The sequence below is a fragment of the Tympanuchus pallidicinctus genome, unplaced genomic scaffold (assembly GCF_026119805.1).
Source record: "Tympanuchus pallidicinctus isolate F22 unplaced genomic scaffold, pur_lepc_1.0 scaffold51, whole genome shotgun sequence".
NCBI lineage: Eukaryota > Metazoa > Chordata > Aves > Galliformes > Phasianidae > Tympanuchus > Tympanuchus pallidicinctus.
In genome coordinates, this window is record NW_026294771.1 from 437,147 (window position 1) to 455,124 (window position 17,978).

A 17,978-nucleotide genomic window follows, 5' to 3' on the forward strand; every position below is an offset into this window, starting at 1 on the left:
ACGTAACTCCAGGACTTCAGCTTTTAGAGCTGCCTGTAAGCTGTCATCCGTGGGGCTTCATGCAGCTCTGTTCCAAGGCTCTTTGCTGCTGTAATGCGTCCTTAAAGCTCAGACCAAAATGATTTTGGCACCAATGTAGAATATAAAGAAAAAAGTCACAATTAATCTTCCGTGCTGTTTATTCTGTTTGTTTTGACTCGAACCTGAAGATCATGGTGGTGAATTTCAGCCCCAGACTGGCTGTGGCTTGATTTGGTTTTAAATGATTCCTGTGAATAAGCACCATCTTTTGGTGGGTGCTTACAAACAGAAAGTTGGTTTGGACAACCTGAGGTTGTGGGAGAACCAGATTATGGCAGAGCAACTGGATAATCTTCAAGTTCCTTTCCAGCCTAAGCCTTTCTGTGATTTGTTGTGGCCAAAATAACCCGGTGCTGGCCTTAAAACAACTCAATTCCCAAACAAATCCCCTACAGACCAAAAAAAAAAAAACCTCTTCATAAAATGACGCTGACATAAAAAAAAGAAAATCATTGAAATCCTCCTCGATTCAGCCAGCAAACCATTAAATTGCCCACGTCCCATTGTGTTATTCCTCCTGCCCAGGTCTCCCACCAGGCTGAACTCTGAGTTTTGACATTCTGAGGTTTTCTGTCGCTCTGTTTTTCTCCCCACACGCTGCAAGAGGTTGGCAGGATTGCAGATCCAGGGCTGTGCCTGCACTGCGGGCAGCAGGCTGGCACGACTCAACCAGAGCTGCCTGCGCCCTTCTTTGCCTTCCAAGATAATTGCTCCATTTAAAAAAAGCAACCCAAACTAATTAGACTGGAAGAAAATCAGGACGATTTTTGGAACGGGATGTTGTTGCTGGGTTGGGTCTTTTCATGTGTGGCACAGCCTGAGTGCTTGGGAGAGCTAAGAGGGATCAGGAGCATTAAGTGGTCCCTGCCCACTCACGCTGCTCCCTACAGAGTCATTTAATTCTTCAGCTCCTGATACAAAAGGTCATGAGCTTGGGAGTTCAGTGCAGGACACGGGCACACAGCGTGCTGCACGTCTGTGCACATCACATCCATTAACCAGCATCACCCTTATGGTTTGCAGGGAGGATCCCAACACAGAGAGCCCTGAAAGAGACCTTCAGCAAAGTGGTGCTTGAAGAGTGATGCTCTCAAAATGAAAAGGTGCTGTGAGGGTGTTGGGCTGCCATGCCTGTTTAAGGTCAGTGTGATTCTCAGTGTTTTCACCTCTCTGTCTCTTCTCAGGGTCAGGGAGCAGAAGTGAGGTCCCTGTCCTGCGTGTCTGATTGGTGGCAGGCGGTGAGCGGGGGCTGCTGGGTTTGGCACTGGGCCTGGGCTGAGGCTGTCCAGCTCTGTGTGTTGTCAGCAATGTGGTTTTACTTTGGAGAGAAGGGTGGACCGCAGCTCTGAGCCCAACCCAAAGGGAAACCATATCCAGGTGACAGCAAAAATTTAACCTGCAAAATCTTTTCCAAGGAAAAGCCAGACTCATCCTCACGGGAATGGCAGCAAGAGGGGTTTGTTTGCAGGTACTCAAATCCTTTCACACAAGTGTGATGTGAGTGGGATGGGGAGCAAACTGCCTCACCCCTTCCCCAGCCCATGGAACCACGCCAGCAATGTCCCCATGTCCCTTGGGAGGACGTGTGTCAGTCCTTGGCACACTGACCACCTTGTCTGCAGAACAGGGATTAGCAGTGGCAAAGTGATCTCTTTATAGGAAGGATAAACACTCCAGGGTCAGGGCTGAGGTATGTCAGCAGGGGATTACCCCCAAGGTCCCCAGCTGGGTTAATGAGCTACATGGCAAAACGAGGGCAGGGATAATTTGGCAGAGAAATGCCGCTGTGCAGCGCTGGCAGCCTCTTGTCCTGTGTTTGTTGCCTCTGGCTCCAAAGCCAAACGCTCGGCTCACTATGGGCGCTCTTCTTCCCCCCGCAGGGTGTTGGCATGGCCAACTCCCGGCCTCCCAAGTACCTCCTGGTCTTTGATTTCGATGAGACCATCATCAATGAGAACAGCGACGACTCCATCGTGCGTGCAGCACCGGGGCAGGCGCTGCCTGAGCACATCCGACAGAGCTTCCGCGAGGGCTTCTACAATGAGTACATGCAGCGTGTCCTGGCCTACATGGGGGACCAGGGCGTCAAGATGGGGGACTTCAAGGCCGTCTATGAGAACATTCCCCTGTCTCCAGGCATGCCTGACCTCTTCCAGTTCCTCTCCAAGAACCACGAGCTCTTTGAGATCATCCTCATCTCCGACGCCAACATGTTTGGCATCGAGTGCAAACTGAGGGCAGCCGGTTTTTATTCCCTCTTCCGTAAAATCTTCAGCAACCCGTCCAGCTTTGACAAGAGGGGTTACTTCACCTTGGGGCCCTACCACAGCCACAAGTGCCTTGACTGCCCAGCCAATATGTGCAAACGCAAAATCCTGACGGAGTACCTGGCCGAGAGAGCGCAGGAAGAGGTGGAGTTTGAGAGGGTGTTTTACGTTGGGGATGGTGCCAATGACTTCTGCCCTTCGGTGACTTTGACTTCAGCTGACGTTGCTTTCCCCCGGAAGGGCTACCCCATGCACCAGATGACCCAGGAGATGGAGAAGAAGCAGCCTGGAGCTTTCCAGGCCACTGTTGTTCCCTGGGAGTCAGCTACCGAGGTTGCCCGCTATCTGCAGGAGCTCCTCAAGAAGAAGTGCTGAGGATGGATGGCTCCAAAGAGGTTTGTTTACGACAAACAGCTGGGAAGGGAGAAGGCTGGAAGGTCACGTCCTGCACCCCGTGTTTATTTGGCACTGCTCACTTGGACTTTGATTCCTGGACTGCTTTCCTGCCTTCCTCTCCGAGCTCCTATCTCCCCAGTGATTGAAGCACTTTCTCTCCCCCTACGTCCTTTCCTCTTCCCTCTGCCACATTGAGATGAAGTCTTCTCTATGCAGCTTAGACGGCTTCTCTGCTGTTGGTGGTTGGCAACACTAATGGTATGGTTTGGTTTTTTCCCTTTTTGACTTCACAAAAGCAGTTCTTTACCATCCACAAGTCAGCTCTCCTGCAGGCTGAGCCCTGCACGTGATTCCTCTTGACTTCACCCCTCTCACCTCCTGCCCATCTCCACTCTCCATGCAGGAGCCTCATGCTGTTGCCTTGAACCCAGTGCTCCAAGGGCTCTTTGCCTCGCCAGGAAGCCACGAGAAATTTGGTCTGAGCAGTTTGTGCTGCCCAGGCTCCCCGGCTCACCATGCATCCCACTCCTTGCTCAGCAGATGAGCCTCGCACAGGAGTTTATTGTCCCTTCAGACTTCATTTTCTGAAGAGAAAAATCATGAGAAATCAAGGAAACCTTTTGGAAGGTTGGTACCATGCAAAAATAAAAAGCAACCCTCCTTCAGTTCCCATTGCCCTCACCCCATTTTTCTGGGGGGGAGGCAGAACGGCCACATCCTGCTTGAGGAGAAGGACCTGACTTCACCTTTCTCTTCCTCCCCATCACTTCTCCTCCTGGGGCAGCAGCCCCCCAGTGCAGACAGCTCATCTCCATGTCTTTGCTGGGTCGTGTTGACTGCCCTGCAACCTCCTGCCTTGGTCCAGAGGTGCTGAAATCCTCCCAGCTGGAGAGAAAGGTGCTTTAGCACTTCTGGTATCAGCTCCCCCAGAGGCCAAACCCTCTTACACCACCACAGTGTTAATTGCCCATTCTAATTGCACTCTGTAAAAGGGAGCTTGCAGTATTTTGCTCTCTGGTGTTGGCTTTTCCTGGATTTATCCACAGCCTTAAATGACCCCCGAGAGTGGCTTGTAACTACTCCAAAGCATAGAAATCCTGGCAACAAATCAGAGAGGTAAGGAAATAACCAAAGTAGCCCTGAGATGATCCTCCTTTATTTCATTTTTTCCCCCTTTTCTTCGTTCTTCCTCGTCTGGACACTGTTCAACTGTGTGGAACTTAAAGCCATGGAATTAAAAAAAAAATACATATATATGTATATAGATATATATCTATATATTACAGATACACAAGTTCTTTGTATCCAGAACATAAACCTGAGTGTGAAATGGCTCTGAGGTGCACGCACATGGTGTTTCCCTTCCTCAGGCTGCAGGAGGAGGCAGGCAGCCTTGGGAACTGACCAGGGGAGCAGCAGAGTGGGGTTGGATTATAAGCAATGCTCTGCAGGTTGGGCCTGATCCTACAGCAGCCCCTTTGGTGCAGGATTTAGACCTGGCTCAGCCTCCTCTCTCCCCATCTCAAGCAGCTGCAGATAGGGAGCAGATCCTCTGTGGTTATTGCTCTCCTCCTCATGCTTGTTTGTCATTTCTGAGCTTTGGTCCTGCTCTACCATCAGTTCTATGGGTTCAGGAGCAGCATCAGGGCCAGCCCATGGGATTTCAGAGCTTGCTGCTCTCCCAGTTCCAGCAGTTTGAGGGACAGGGGAGTTGCCTCAGTGCTAAACCTTCACAGCATCTCCGAAACAGCGATTGCTGGTGTCATTAAAAAAAAAGATAAAGGGTGGCAGAGGTGTGAGGAGCAGGCAGGGGGATGTGTGGGGCGCAGGCAGCAGCATGTGGCATGGGGCCGTGGCGTGGCTGCAGCAAAAGGGCTGAGCTGTGCAAAGCCAAAAGCCAAAGGCAAAGTGGAGCCCTCGCCTCCTGCACACGGCTGAGCTGGGTGGGCAATGAGGGGTCGGGGAGCTCCTGGTGCTCAGAAGGGCTCCACGTAATTGCCAGGGAAGAAACCTGCCTCCTCGCCCAGGATGCCTTCACACCATCCATCAGAGTACCTCCGTGTGACGTAGATGAGGGCCCCAGGCTCGAAGGAGAGCTCGTTGTCCTTCTGCCGTGTGTACGGGTAGAGGGTCAGCACTGTGCAAAGAAGGGGAGAGAGGCCATGGAGCAGAGTGAGGACAGCTGAGATGGGCAGGAGGAAAGGGCTGCACTGCCCTGTAGTGGGGCAGTCACATCCTCAGTGCTGTGACCACAGTCAGGGCCAAAGAATCTGGTGGATCTCAGCAGATCTGACCCTTGGAGCTGCTGTACCTTTGTCCAGGTAGCTCTGTGGGGCACAGAGGGGCTCCTCTGCAGCTGGTGGTGGTGGTGGTGGGGTGAAATCCTCAAAGTTGGGCAACACTGGTGGTGGTGGCAGTGGTGGCTCGAGGTCATCGGAGACTGTAAAACAAATTCAGTGAAGGCCAAGGGGCTCCACGTGGAACAGAGACCACGCACAGCATTTGTGTTTGAAATGAGCACCCCGGCATCCCCAGACACTGCAGCACTCACCTGGAAGGCTGAAGTCCGGTGGGGGCACAGCCAGGTCCCCTGGTGGTGGTGGGAGCAGATCCCCAGGGAGAGGTGGGGGTGGTGGGGGTGGTGGGATGGTGGCTGCAGCCGGGGTGGGTGGTGGACCCGGTAGGGGTGGAGGTGGGGGTGGTGCTGGGATGCCTTCCCCAGGGGCTCCTCCACTCGAGCTGAGGATTCAGAGTCAGGGAAAAGATGTGTGTGGGAGGGACGACGATGTCACCATGGGCAAAACACCCCAACATCTGCGTGCAAAGCCATTTCCCCATTCTGTGCCTTAGCTTCCCCCTTGGGAACCGTCTATGTCAAGTTTTTTTGCTTTAGAGATATACAGTGAATTTCCTGCTCCCCAGAACCATATTGCTTATCAAAACCTCTCTGCAAACAGATGCAGTAGGGTAACCACAGCTGCCCCAGACCCACTAATCCTCCTCCCTGGGCATTCCAGATCCCCCCCCAGGCCCAGGCTGGTACCTGACTGATGTCAGTGAGGAGGCTGATGAAGCTGCAGAGAGCTTTCCCTCAGGAATCACAGGAGGCTGGATGGGCTCAGGGACACGAGTGCTCCTCCTGCCAACAGAGAAGGCACTGAGCCCACGCTGCCAGGTGGTGGCATCAGGACAGGGACAGGACACTGAGGGCAGCTGCATTAGGCAGTGCCCCTATGGCTCTGTCCCTGCCGTTGTCACCTGCTCAGCGACACCCAAGGCAGAAAGATTTCCTACTGCACACCACCCCAGAAGCCTCACCCCATGGTGCCTGCAGACTGTTGACTCTTGATCCCTTTCCGAGACAGTGTGCCTGTGCGGGACAGCTGGGTGCTGTGGTCCTGCAGGCAGGAGAAAACACAGACATATGGACAAGCTCATTGCACCCCATGCCTACCATGCCCCTCAAGTGCCCCCAAGGCCTTTGCTGAACCCTTCTCAAAAAGATGGGGGCTGTTGGAAGCTGCCCCAGCTGATAGGAGCAGACGTCTGCTGTGTGGCATTGCCACCGTGGGAACTGCAGCCCAGCACCACCACTTCCCCTCCAACTCTATGGTGGTTTCACACTGTGCACGTGGCTCTGATGCTGCTGAAAACCCACAGGAGCCTTCCGGTGAGAGGCAGCTTACAGGGGCAGTTTCAGTGCTGAAACAGCACTGGGGTAGAACAGCAGCTCAGCCCCAACCTTGGCTGAGCAGCTCTGGGACTGTGTGCCTTTGTGGCACTAACAGTGTTCCATTCCCCTCCTGCCCCAGGATGAGCCCTGCTGGGACAATTCGTGGAGTGGGCTGGGCGAAGTATGGAAAGACCCCGATTCTCCTTCCAGGAGGGGTTTGTGATCACAGAAAGTCCACCTGAGCCCCCACCTTCCCACGGGACACCCTCCAGACTGACCTTTATGCCATGGCCAACGTCATCCAGGATGCTGAAGTTGAGGGGTTTCCTGTAGTAGGGCTCCAGGGACGGTGGGTTGGGGGGGGATGTGATCTTCTGGTGGGATGGGAACCTCTTGCTGACAGTCAGAGAGCCAATCTCCCGGCGAGACACTTTCTCCTTGTGCATGTCAACACTCTGTAAAGATGAAAGGCTTTAGGAAGCCTTCAGGTGTCAGGAAGGATGAGTGGCTGCAGGGCTCTGTGTCAACATCCCCAGTTCTCCAAGGGGACAAGGCCAGTATCCACTGAGGGGGGATTACAGCATCTGAGCCCTTGTGACTGCTGCAGGGCGGCTCCTTGGGGGTTTCCCCAGAGGCTGCCATGGTCTCCAAACACTCAGACCAAGACAACCCCTCAAGAACAGTTTCTCACCCCTCGGTGGACTTTTCTTTAGCACGTTGGGTGACCAAGGTGTTGCAAGGGCTAACAGGCCATTAAAACCACAGGGAAGGATGGTCTCCAGTCCCTATATAAGCTGCTCCCCTTTTTTTGAGGCCAACCCTTCCTCAGGGCCCAAACCCCACAGCAGCACAGACCCATAACCAGGCAGTTGCTGAGGTCGGACCCACCTGGGCTACACAGCTGACGTTGGCCTCCAGCTTTTGCAGCTCGGCTGCCTGCAGGTCCAGCAGCTGCAGGAAGGTGGTGGCCAGCCTGCTGACCTGGTAGGCCACGCTGGCCAAGGACTGCGTGCTGAACGCCATCGTCTCCTCCAAAGCCTTCCGCTTGTCGCTCGCCTGGAGGGTGAAACACAGCCGTGATGAGCTGGGAAGGCTGACAGCACACAATGCTGCTGCTGCCATTCCCACACTCGGGTCACAAGGGAGCAAAGGGGCTTCCTTCTGCTTTCCAAATGCATCACAGTTCCTCCAGCTCAGGCGGTGGGACTCAGCGGTGCTCAGCACCACCAGGGTGCGGTGGGACAAGCACAGAGGGGGGTCAGGAGGGTCTGTCCCAGCCCTGTTGCCAACAGCTGGGGAAGCAGTCTCAGTTCTCTGAATTGTTTTGCATGCTTCCCCTTCAGAGATACAGCTGGGGGCTGTGAACCGGCCAGAAGCTGCAGCAACAAGAAAACAACCCAGCCCTAGAGGATGCTTAACTGAGGCAGCAGCAATGTCTGGCTATGGGACAGAGAATGCTAAGGTTACAGCCCCAGATGGTTGGGGGGGCACCCGCCCCCTCGGGTCGGCCATGGGGAAGTGAGGCCAACAAGGTAGGATCCTTAAAGCACCCAGGAGACCCCCAGTCACAGCACTGTCCCCAGCCAATGGGGCCAAACCAACCCTTTTGCATTCCCTCAGCAGGTCACAAGGACAGCGGGGAGGAAGGCAGCACAGAGCCCAGTGCCCACCGTGTGCTGGGAGGGAGAGAGCATTGCGCAGCACCTCCCAAACCCCGAGCTGCCATCCCCGCTCCCATCCAGCACCAAAACACCTGGAAGACCCCCCCCATATCCCATAACCCTGACGGATGAGCAGAGGGGAAACTGAGGCACAAAAGCAGCGCTGAGAGCACTCAGTGCTGGGCAGGAAATGAACGGGAACAGCAAAGCCTTCGCCCTCACACCATCCTCCCCACCACCACCACAGATCCCCCCCCCACCCAGAGACCCCCCAGCCCCACACCCCACCTGCAGGTAGTTGCTCTCGCAGTACTCAGCCACACGCTGCAGGTTGCTGTGGTTGTCACGCAGGCCCTGCCGTGCCGTGGGGACATCGCAGGGCTGCAGCGGCTCCGCCATGGTGCTGGGACTGGAGCCCACTTCCTCCCCAGCCTCTCAGGCGCCGCGTTTTGAAGCTCGCGGCGATGCTGACGCACTGCTGTGCGGATGCCCTGTGGGTTGTCACCTCTCCCAGCTCCGCCAGCTCTGCCGGCCCACAGCCCCATGAGGAGTGGGCTTGGCAGGCTGAGGGCCGCCATCTTGTCTGCCATAGCGGTGGAGGCTTGGGGGCATGGAGGGGTAGAACCTGAAAGCTGTTGAGGTGCTGCAAGCCCAGTCCCCACCAAACCTGCCCTTCACATTCATACTTACCCCTCCCCCCCCCCCCTCCCCACCCCCAAATTCAAACGCCCCCATCAAGGGGGCCTTCATGAGGTTGAAGGCAGCACAGCCCTGGGCAGAGTGGCATTTCCAGGACAATGCTGCATTTTGGCTTCTATCGGCCCAAATTTGGCCACTTCTGGGCATTTTGGTGCTTGCACCTCCATCCTCTGACAGAGTCCATTAGGCACGGGGCCAGGCTTGGCTCTGTTGCACTCAGTGGGGGGAATTCCCTTCCCCTTGCCTTTATGGGACTGGCAAGAGGACATCTAGCCTCAGGATGGTGCTTCCATTGCCAGCTCAGGTTCCCCAGACGGCCCCATGCCCCCACCTCGCCCAGTTCAGGTGCAGCCATCAGTTTCTGCTTGCTTCTGTGTGCCGGGACAGCACAACCCTCCTTGGTGCTTTGCTGATGGCCTTTCCCATCCCCACAGCACAGTGCCAGAGGCCAGGGCCAAGGGCAGGAAACTCTCACTTCCCAGCACTGGGAGGGTCCTTTGTGCTGGGAATCCCCCTCCACCTCCTCCTCTTTGCGCTCCCTCGGGGCCTCCTGAACTCTGTCCTCAGCTTCAGTGTTGCGCATGGGCCAAGCAAGAGCCAAATGCCCATCGTGAGCCCACAGCAGTGTGAGGATGAGAGAAATGATGAACCAGCTCTGCTTCTCACACCCTCAATGGCCAAGAGCCACCCCAAATGCTTCCTGGACCCCCACAGTCCCCTTACCCAAGCTCTCATCCTCTCCATTCCCTCCTATGGTGGAACCTGTTCCAGCTCCCATAGCGGATGCTCCCTTTGCTCCCCTAGCTGGGTTCCAGCCCTGCACAGGCTCAAACACACACACTGGAAGCTCAGGGGCTGTCGAGTGCCCCACAAGTACATCTCCACCCTTGCCCTTCCTCCCCCATCTTCGCCCTCTCCCAGCCCTCCCCTATGGCCCCACCACTGATTACCCAGAGCTTTGAGGCTAATGCCCAACACCTGACCAGCTTATTCTTCTGAGTCTATTATCAGCTTAGGGACCAAAGACATCTGCTCCCTGCTCCTGGCTGGGAGATCTGAAGGAGTCTTCAAACAGAACAGTGCAGACACAGAGGACAGCAGCTCGATGGGTTTCTGAATACCTCCAGCACTGAGAGGGGGAGCCCCTCATCCACACAGGTAAGTGACTTTGCTTCTTTCCCAATGCACAGAGGCATTGCAGGTGCTATCACCACCTCCACGGGTTGATAAAAGCTGCAGCTTTTATCTCCTCGGGACTCATTGTGCCCCATAAGCACTGATGGGGAGAGGAGTACTGGCTATGCATGCCATGAAAACAGCCACACAAAACCAGTGGGGTCTGGGGAACAGAAGTTTGATGCCTTCCAAAGCAGGGACAAGACAAACCGCTGCTTTAATCACATTCCTCTTTATGATTTAAGAGGTTGTGGTCAGGCTTTCAAGCTAAGTTTTAATATGGGAGCAGCACAAGGCAACTCTCCAAATCTTTTTTATATCCCTTGGGTGCACCTTTGTAAAAAACAGATGAGCTTTTCCAGTTCACACCATGGAATGTCTCTGTGCCACAGAGGTAACAGCAATGAAGGGACATAATTCACACCATCACTTACTTGCAAGGGTGGCACAATGAGTGGAGGAGAAAACAATAGTTTAGTTCCTCACAGTGCCTGTGGGCTGCTCCTGCCCAAGCAGAAAGGTGTAGTTACAAACTCACATTGGGAAGGCATCGTCTGCACCTATGCTGCACTGCTTTGTTTAGGAGATGCTATATAGTTTGGTACATTCTTATCTGGGTTCTCCTAAGATGCTGCAAACCCAACAGACCTGCAGTGCAATTGGTTTTTCTGTGGGCTCAGCCAGCCCCACTGAACCAGCCATCTCTTGTCCTTGGGAAACAGCCTCTGCTGTACGCAAAGAAAGGGCTGGATCTTCTGCTGCTGCCTTCAAACCACTGTTTTTGCTCCATTTGTCTGGGTGAGAACAAGCAAAACAAAATTTGATTACTGCAGTTACACTGTGCTTTGAAAGGTGCCCGAAAGCTTCAGCTGAGACGTTATCAGCTTTTGCAATAGTGTTAGGGCAAAAGCAAATGCCTTAGGAGAAGCCTTACTGCACTTCAAGCACGCGCCATCTCTGTTGGTTACAGGGCAGAATGGCTCAGGATATGACAGAGAAGGAACTGCTGAAAATGGAACTGGATCAGCTGAAGAAGGAGGTAAAGAACGAGAGGCAAATGGTGAGTATTGCCCCAAAATGCAAAATGGGGAGCAACCTTGGCACCCTGAGGATGCTGATGGGGCACACCACAGCCAAGGGCAGCTCCGTGGTTCCCTCTCCCAGAGGCTCACATGGATTTGTAGGCAGACGATCAGCAAGAGAGCAGCTCTGCAGTGACTGCTTGTTCCCATAACCCACACGAGGCGTCTCCTCCCTTCCTTCCTTGCAGGTCTCCAAGACCGGCAAAGAGCTCAAGGAGTACATTGAATCCATGGCAGGAGAGGATCCACTGCTGAAAGGTGTCCCTGAGGACAAGAACCCCTTTAAGGAGAAGGGCGGCTGTACGATAAGCTGACATCCTTCCTCCTCCTGCACCGCCCTGCTTGGGCACAGAGCCATTCCCATGCTCAAGCCAAGACTGTCAGAAACCTGCTTTCCCTATAGTCTGACCTCAGCACTGGGGAGTACCAAAATAAAGTGTAGTTGCATCTCAAGTAGCAGCAGAAAAAAGAAAAATTATGAGAAAAAAGAAAAAAAAATTACCCCTGTGATTGCAGAGATGAGGTGCAGCAGACAGAGCAGAGTGCGTTTGTGTGCTCCCATCACTGATTTATGGTTGGTTTCCAGCAAGCAAAAGTTCTGTGTTTTCAGCAGGCAGCAGCAAAGTGGGCTTTAATGGCACAGGTAGGGCTAGGAATGGTTTGTAGGTATAGGGAGGGCGTAGGGCTGTACTGAAACACGTAGGGCTGTACCTGGACTCCAACCCCAGGCATCCCAGCAGCAGGGCGGGCTCCAAAGCCTAGAGCTGAGCCCTGCATCCCCACTCGCTAGAGAGAAGCATCCCGGTGGGACCTCGCTCACGTTATCGCCTATCAGTGCCTGAATCCCCCATCTGGCACAGGCAAACACGCTCTGATGCTCCCAGGGGTCTGAAGCTTTCATCTCCTCATTCATAACTCCGTCCATCGCTCACAGATCGCACCTCCCACCCGCAGTGCGTCTACAGGACTGGGGGAAGGGGGCTGGGGGATGGGGACCGAACAACCCAAGCGGGGCACGGGAACGAGCGAAGCCTCCATCAAAAACATCAGCCTGCCTCCGTGTCCTCCTCGGGAAACCCTCCAGCAACCACAAGAGATCAAAGCCCGGAGGTTTACAAGTCTGGTTCTGCTCGAAGCACCGCCTTGGCTTCACCTTCCGCTCTGTGCAGCCGGGGAAGAGCGGACAGCCTCCATGCGGGCAGAGGTGCTGCAAAGCCTCGTCCCGCAACGTTTCACCATTGATAAGGATCGACTCGGAGCCGGCAGTTCTGCTTGGAGGTGGCACAAAAACCGGGGCAGATTGGGGCGGCACAGAGATGAGGTCGATGGGGTGCAGGGGCCCATAAAAAAGGGAAAATAAAGGTTTTGTTCTTCCTCTCGCGGAAATACTGAATAAATCCACTCCGTTCCATACGCGGTCTCTTGTCTCTCTCGTACCCGCGTTCCCGTGCCAAAAACATCACCTCGGGGCCAGCATCGTCCGTCCCCGCCGCTAACCCCGGCGGAGGTCCCATAGAGCTCCGCGACCCCTGAGCTAAGCAAAGACAGCCCGCTTAACCCCGGCTAAACCCCGCGCCAAACCCCTCTCATCCACGCACCGCCACCAGCCCGCCCCTTTCTGACCAGCCGCAGCCGCAGCTCAGCCCTTATCAACGAGCCCCGCGATAGCTGCGACCGCAGAGAGGGGGGGGGGAAGCTACCAGCCAATAGCAACGCGGGAAGTCATGAGTGTCGTCCAACGCGCCCAATCGGAGCCAGTTCCTGGATTAACTCCCACCCCCCCCTTAACACCGCCCCCACCGCTCTTCCCGCGCATGCGCATCGCGGCGCCGGCGCCCCCGCACAAAATGGAGCCCTGGAGGTGCGCGGTACCGGTGGGGGGGGGTGGCGCAGCGCGGGGCGACCCCGCAACGCTCCCCGCAGCACCGCGCCGCCGCTGCCGTCCAGCGGGTTCAGCGACGCGCCGGGGGCAAAAAGTACGGGAGGTCCCACCGAGATTTGAACTCGGATCGCTGGATTCAAAGTCCAGAGTGCTAACCATTACACCATGGGACCACGGCATACGCGTTGCGCCACGGCGCCTTCAGGCTTTGCGCGCCGCCGCGGGCGTCCGCCCCAACCCCAATTCTACCGTGGGTCTCGATGGAGTCCGCCTCGCACGGCCCCATATCTGCCTACAGCCCAGTGCCGGCAGCAGCCCCATTCGCCTCCCCCGAAGCTCCCGCTGCTTTCCTTTTAAACCGGGACGCCCGTCGCCGTGACCCCGTTCCCCATCCAGCGGCCAGAAAACGGCATTCCACCGTCCTCCAAACGCCATTGAATTGTGACACGGGCTTGGGTTCCACCGCCGCTGCTGGACGGCCCCGAGCACGCATGCCATCGGCCCGTGCACCCCCCGGCAGCTCCATTTCTTCGTTCCCCCCACCCCACCAAATTGATGAAAAAAATGCACAGGAACAGCATTAGAGGAATTTTTTTTTCCTTTTTTTTTTTTTTATTTTAATTTTTTTTTTTTTTTTTTTTAATGAAACAGTGGAGTAAAGCGGTTTGTGGCAAAACCTCGCTGGGAGAGAAATGAAACCTGCATCCATCCGCCATCCCTGCTACTCCACACCCAAAGCAACGGCTTCGCAGTGTGGGAAGGATGGGGGCAGAACAGGCAGAGGAGGGGAAAGGTAGAAAGAAACAGCCAAGAGGAGGAACACCAGCATCGGCCCCGTACAGTACAACGGTATTGAGGAACAGCCTGAAATCACACTGGGGCGGCTGCTGGGAGACATTGCTTTGGCCATTGGTGTGGTGAGAGCCCTTGGGTGCAGCTGTCCCATGGCTCCTGGGTGTGGGGTGATTGGGAACCCAGAGCTGGCTCAGTTGGATCAGATTGTATGGCTGGAGGACCAACTGCTCAGAGCAGTGCTCATGCTGTCACCAGCCCAGTGGCACCAACCCAATGCCACCAACCCAGTGCCACCAATTTAGTGCTGCCGGCTCAGTGCTACCAGCCCAACGCCACCAACTTGATGCCACCAACCTGGTCCAACCAAACCAGTGCCACCAGGGAGCCATCAGCCCAACTTGGTGCCACCAAGCCAGTTCCACCAATCCAGAGCCAACCTGGTGCCACCCATCACCCCAATTCCACCAACTTGGTGCCACCAAACCTGATTCCATCAACCTGGTGTCACCAACCTGGTACCACCACCCCAATTCCATCAACTTGGTGCCATCAACCCACAGCACTAAGCCACCCACACCCATGGCCATTGGGAAAACCATTGAATGATGGCCCCAGCATCTCCCACCCATGCATGATTGGGTTCAGCCCCGTGACGCCGGGGAGCTGATGGAGTTCTACTGCTGACAGAAGTAAATATCAAAGTTCAAAAGGGAAAAAAAAAAAAAAAAAAAAAAAAAAAAAAAAAAAAAAAAAAACCCAAAACAAATGTAATGGAAGTTTGAGCATTAAAAATTAAAAAAGAAAAAAAAAAAAAAAAAAAATCAGTCACAACCAAACGGTTTGGACTGCTGAGGTCTGGAGCTTTTACAACTAACGACCACTTTAAAGTGAAAAGAAAGCCCGTAAATTCTATTTTTAAAGAACATTTTTCTTTGGAAAAAGAGTAATTTTTTTTTTTTTTCCCCTAAACTACAGCATGTGGAGTTGCCACTACCTAGTTTTAATCTATTGTCACTAAGAGGTAGATAAACAAAAATGACTTGGTTATATAGGAGGTCGCGCCCCGGGGCTGACGTGGTGGAGCAGGCAGACCCCCAGCTCCAGGGCTTCCTCTGGGGCTTTGCCTTATGTAGGGTGACCCCAAAAGTCGTCAGGTTCCGATACAGCCACCCAGAGCTGGATACAAGGTAGTATCAGGGGAGGGGGAAGGCACATGTTGGGTCTGAGGACCGGATTTTGCCTCCTGAAAGTCAACGAAAGTTTGATGTCAACACTGAATCCAGATGTGCTTCAAACGAACCATTATCTGCTGGGTAACGAACACTTCAACCCATTCCAGTGATTCTCACCGTTTCCACTCTGATTCCAGACAATCCCATCTGTTTTCTGGGGTGACCCCAGTGGCAGTGGGGGGCGTGGGAAGGATGGGGCCCTATGGGATGCTCTGCCCCAAGCACTGCATCCCCACAGACAACAGCCTGTGCTGCTTTACAGAGACCATTTACATGATGGGTCTGAAAAAAAAAACGGCTTTGGTTCTGCTGTACAGCTGTCTCCCATGCCTTAATTTGGTGCTGGTTCTTTTTTTTCCAAGTGAAAAGTTCCTTTTCATCATTAGCTCATGTTGATGTTTTCCAGTTCATAACCCATTGCTTTGCCACCATGGCCCAACACAGCATCCCTACTCAGAGCATCCCTGCTTAGAGCTATTCGCCCTCACCAAAAGCTACAAAATGCATAATGCAGCAATGGGTCAATTCCCAACGGGCCCAACGTAATACTGCCCAGTGACCATTCCAAACCAGCAGCCCCAGCAGTCTTCCTCACCAGCTCTCCTCTTCTGCACTGCAGCTCTCCCTTGGGACATCCCTGCAGTCTGGGGGTGGGGGGGCTGTGCCCAAAGCTCCTCCGTGCCCAATGCTCAGCCCTGAGGTAGTTTGCACGTGTGCGTTCGCAGCATCTGCACCTTCTCCAAAATTCAAGATTGAAGAGCCTCTCTGCTTCCTGGTTTCCCTTTGGGGCTTATCCAGAATCACAAATGTTCCAAAGGGGGGAAAAAGAAGAAAAAAAAAAAAATAGAAAACCACCAAAACGATGAAGGAAGGTCGAGGCCGCTGAGCGAGGCTACATTTTTCCCTTCCTACTCCATACCAATTCAGAGCTCCCATGCCCTGCACCACCATGGCTCACACCTCTGATAGGACCTGGAGCATCACTCAGCTCAGAGCTGACCTCCAGCTCTGCCCACAAATGGACCCCCAGTCTACTCAGACCCTTCCACCTGCTGGCACTCAGCAATGGGCAGCCATTGTCCTCCTCTCCCTTTCCAGGAAGATGGAATGGAAACTTCTTGAGCAAAATCACTGCCAACCACTGTTCCCAAAGCAAATCTGCAGCCCAAATCCTTCACCTCCCATCTGCACAGCCCATGGACAGGCCGGAACGTTAGCAGCAAGAGTATGACTGGGATGGCTGAAGGGATGCTTAGTGGAACATACACTCATCACAGGCTCACACTGACTTCACCCAAAGGAAACAGAAGCTACAACAGAGAAGAAAAAAAAAAAATGGAAAAAAAAAAAGAAAAAAGAAAAGACTCCATAAAACCCAGTGCTGCCGAAACCCCGTTGCCTCAGATGCAGTTTGAGGGCTGAGAAAATGGGCAGAGCCTGGAAGGACAAAACAAAATCTGATTTTTCGGTGGGGTTTATTTGGCTTTGTTTTTCATTTGCCTCCAGCTGAAAGACAACACAACATCCTGACAGCATGAACACAAACCCCATAACCCACACAGCATCGCTTTGCCCGGTGCACGGCCCTGAGGACCACAAAGTGCTTTGGGGGCACGGGGCTGTGGGCAGTACCCTGTGTGAGGTAGGTGAGCAGCATGAACCTCAGCAGGGAGAAACTGAGGCACAGAGGAATTCTCATTATTTTGCTTCCTTTCCTTTTTGTTTTACATCCTCAGCACCAGTGAGAAACAAATTCCTCAGCCCTGGGGAGCAGAAGGCTGCATTGCCCCATTCCCTCTCTCCTGCCCCAAGGTTCCCCACGTCCTCAGGTCAAAGCTCAGCCCCCAGGGGAGAAACACCCCACATCCACAGGGTTGGGCTTGCTGCTTTCTCACTGCAGAAGAAATTAAATATATAAACCCAAAGGATTTCTGTAGGGAAAGCAAAAGGCAGCCCTGAGGGCAGGAGCTGGAGATGCTTTTGCCTTTCTGGTCCACAGCAAAGCTGTGCCATGAGTGAGCACCTGCCTGATTGCTGCTGCTATATTTTTTTATCATTCAGCAGATGGGGGCTGATTTTCTTGCTTTCAAAGTAGGGTGGTTTCCTCCTAAACTGCCTTTTTCTTTTCTTTTCTTTTTTTTCCCCCCTCCAGTGCAAAGAAAGCAGCTAACAGGCAGCAAGGTTCCTTCTCCTCCCTTCTTGCTGATGGGCATCCCTGATTCAAAGCTCACATCTCCTTCCCTGGGACCTGGGGCAGGGATCCTGCTGCATCCAGGCAGGAGATAGGCACAAGTCCTATTGAACTCCATAGGACATCAGTAGGGATTTAAGCAGGGATTGAAGGAACACCACCGAGGGCAGACCTGCCCCTTCCCAGCAACCACCTTTGAAAAAACAAAGCAGCCTCCAAAGAACCTCTCAGCCCTTGGAACAGCACCACAAGGGGAGGCACAGCTCCCACAAAGGGATGGCAATGGGAGCAGCACAGCAGGGTGGCACTGGGGTGGCAGCACAGAAATGGGGGAAAGCATCACAGGTTTCCCTGAGTCACCATCAGGTTTAGGTATGCGTCCGGATCTGGACCTTATCCATGCAACAACCCAGAGAAACAGGACTGGGGGTAAGGAGGGGGAAAATGGATCTTTTGTTGTTTTTTTTTTTCTCCTCAACGATACACTTTGCACCAGTTATTAAAAAAATAAAAAATAAAAAATAAAAAATGCTTGCTGTGGGAAAAAAAAAACCACAATTCTTATAATCACCGATGTCTGAATAACACTGATCTGTCCAAAGCTGTAAGAAGTAGAGAGCCAGAGATGAACACTTCCCTAGGACACAACGGCAGCCCCAGCTGGGACCGAGGCAGCCCACCGCCCACTGCACTGCATCACCCACAGCCCCATGCACCTCCATTTCCATCTTCTCATCCAATGCAGAACGGGTCGTTTTCCTGCAGGGACAAACAGCAAGATGGCACGTAAAGAAAAAAAAAAGAACCTTGTCAAGCATATAGGGTGAGGTCCGTGCCTGTTAT

General features: G+C 53.8%; 3 protein-coding genes and 1 non-coding gene across 5 annotated transcripts; 2 read left to right on the forward strand and 2 right to left on the reverse strand.

The window, feature by feature from the left end:
• The first annotated feature begins 1,104 nt into the window (after positions 1-1,104).
• PHOSPHO1 (phosphoethanolamine/phosphocholine phosphatase 1) lies at positions 1,105-4,078 on the forward strand. Of its 2 annotated transcripts, XR_008211508.1 has the most exons (3): positions 1,105-1,221; positions 1,962-3,002; positions 3,148-4,078. XR_008211508.1 is itself a non-coding variant. In XM_052705056.1 (2 exons), exons 1-2 carry the CDS (start codon positions 1,177-1,179, stop codon positions 2,721-2,723), a joined length of 807 nt encoding a protein of 268 aa, XP_052561016.1. In that variant the 5' UTR covers positions 1,105-1,176; the 3' UTR covers positions 2,724-4,078. The 2 variants fall into 2 exon arrangements, 1 of the variants encoding a protein (XP_052561016.1); XM_052705056.1 differs by having other exon boundaries at positions 1,962-4,078.
• Positions 3,879-8,638, reverse strand: ABI3 (ABI family member 3). Its single transcript, XM_052705052.1, has 8 exons — positions 8,367-8,638; positions 7,306-7,473; positions 6,696-6,872; positions 6,063-6,142; positions 5,788-5,883; positions 5,296-5,483; positions 5,056-5,184; positions 3,879-4,881 (listed from the first exon to the last, which is right to left on the reverse strand). Exons 1-8 carry the CDS (start codon positions 8,475-8,477, stop codon positions 4,721-4,723), a joined length of 1,110 nt encoding a protein of 369 aa, XP_052561012.1. The 5' UTR covers positions 8,478-8,638; the 3' UTR covers positions 3,879-4,720.
• Positions 8,639-9,828: 1,190 nt separating this feature from the next.
• Positions 9,829-11,538, forward strand: GNGT2 (G protein subunit gamma transducin 2). The gene is made up of 3 exons (XM_052705065.1): positions 9,829-9,935; positions 10,924-11,013; positions 11,224-11,538. Exons 2-3 carry the CDS (start codon positions 10,930-10,932, stop codon positions 11,347-11,349), a joined length of 210 nt encoding a protein of 69 aa, XP_052561025.1. The 5' UTR covers positions 9,829-9,935; positions 10,924-10,929; the 3' UTR covers positions 11,350-11,538.
• Positions 11,539-13,018: 1,480 nt separating this feature from the next.
• TRNAQ-UUG (transfer RNA glutamine (anticodon UUG)) lies at positions 13,019-13,090 on the reverse strand. Its single transcript has one exon. It is a non-coding gene; the product is annotated as a tRNA-Gln (tRNA).
• Positions 13,091-17,978: the final 4,888 nt, after the last annotated feature.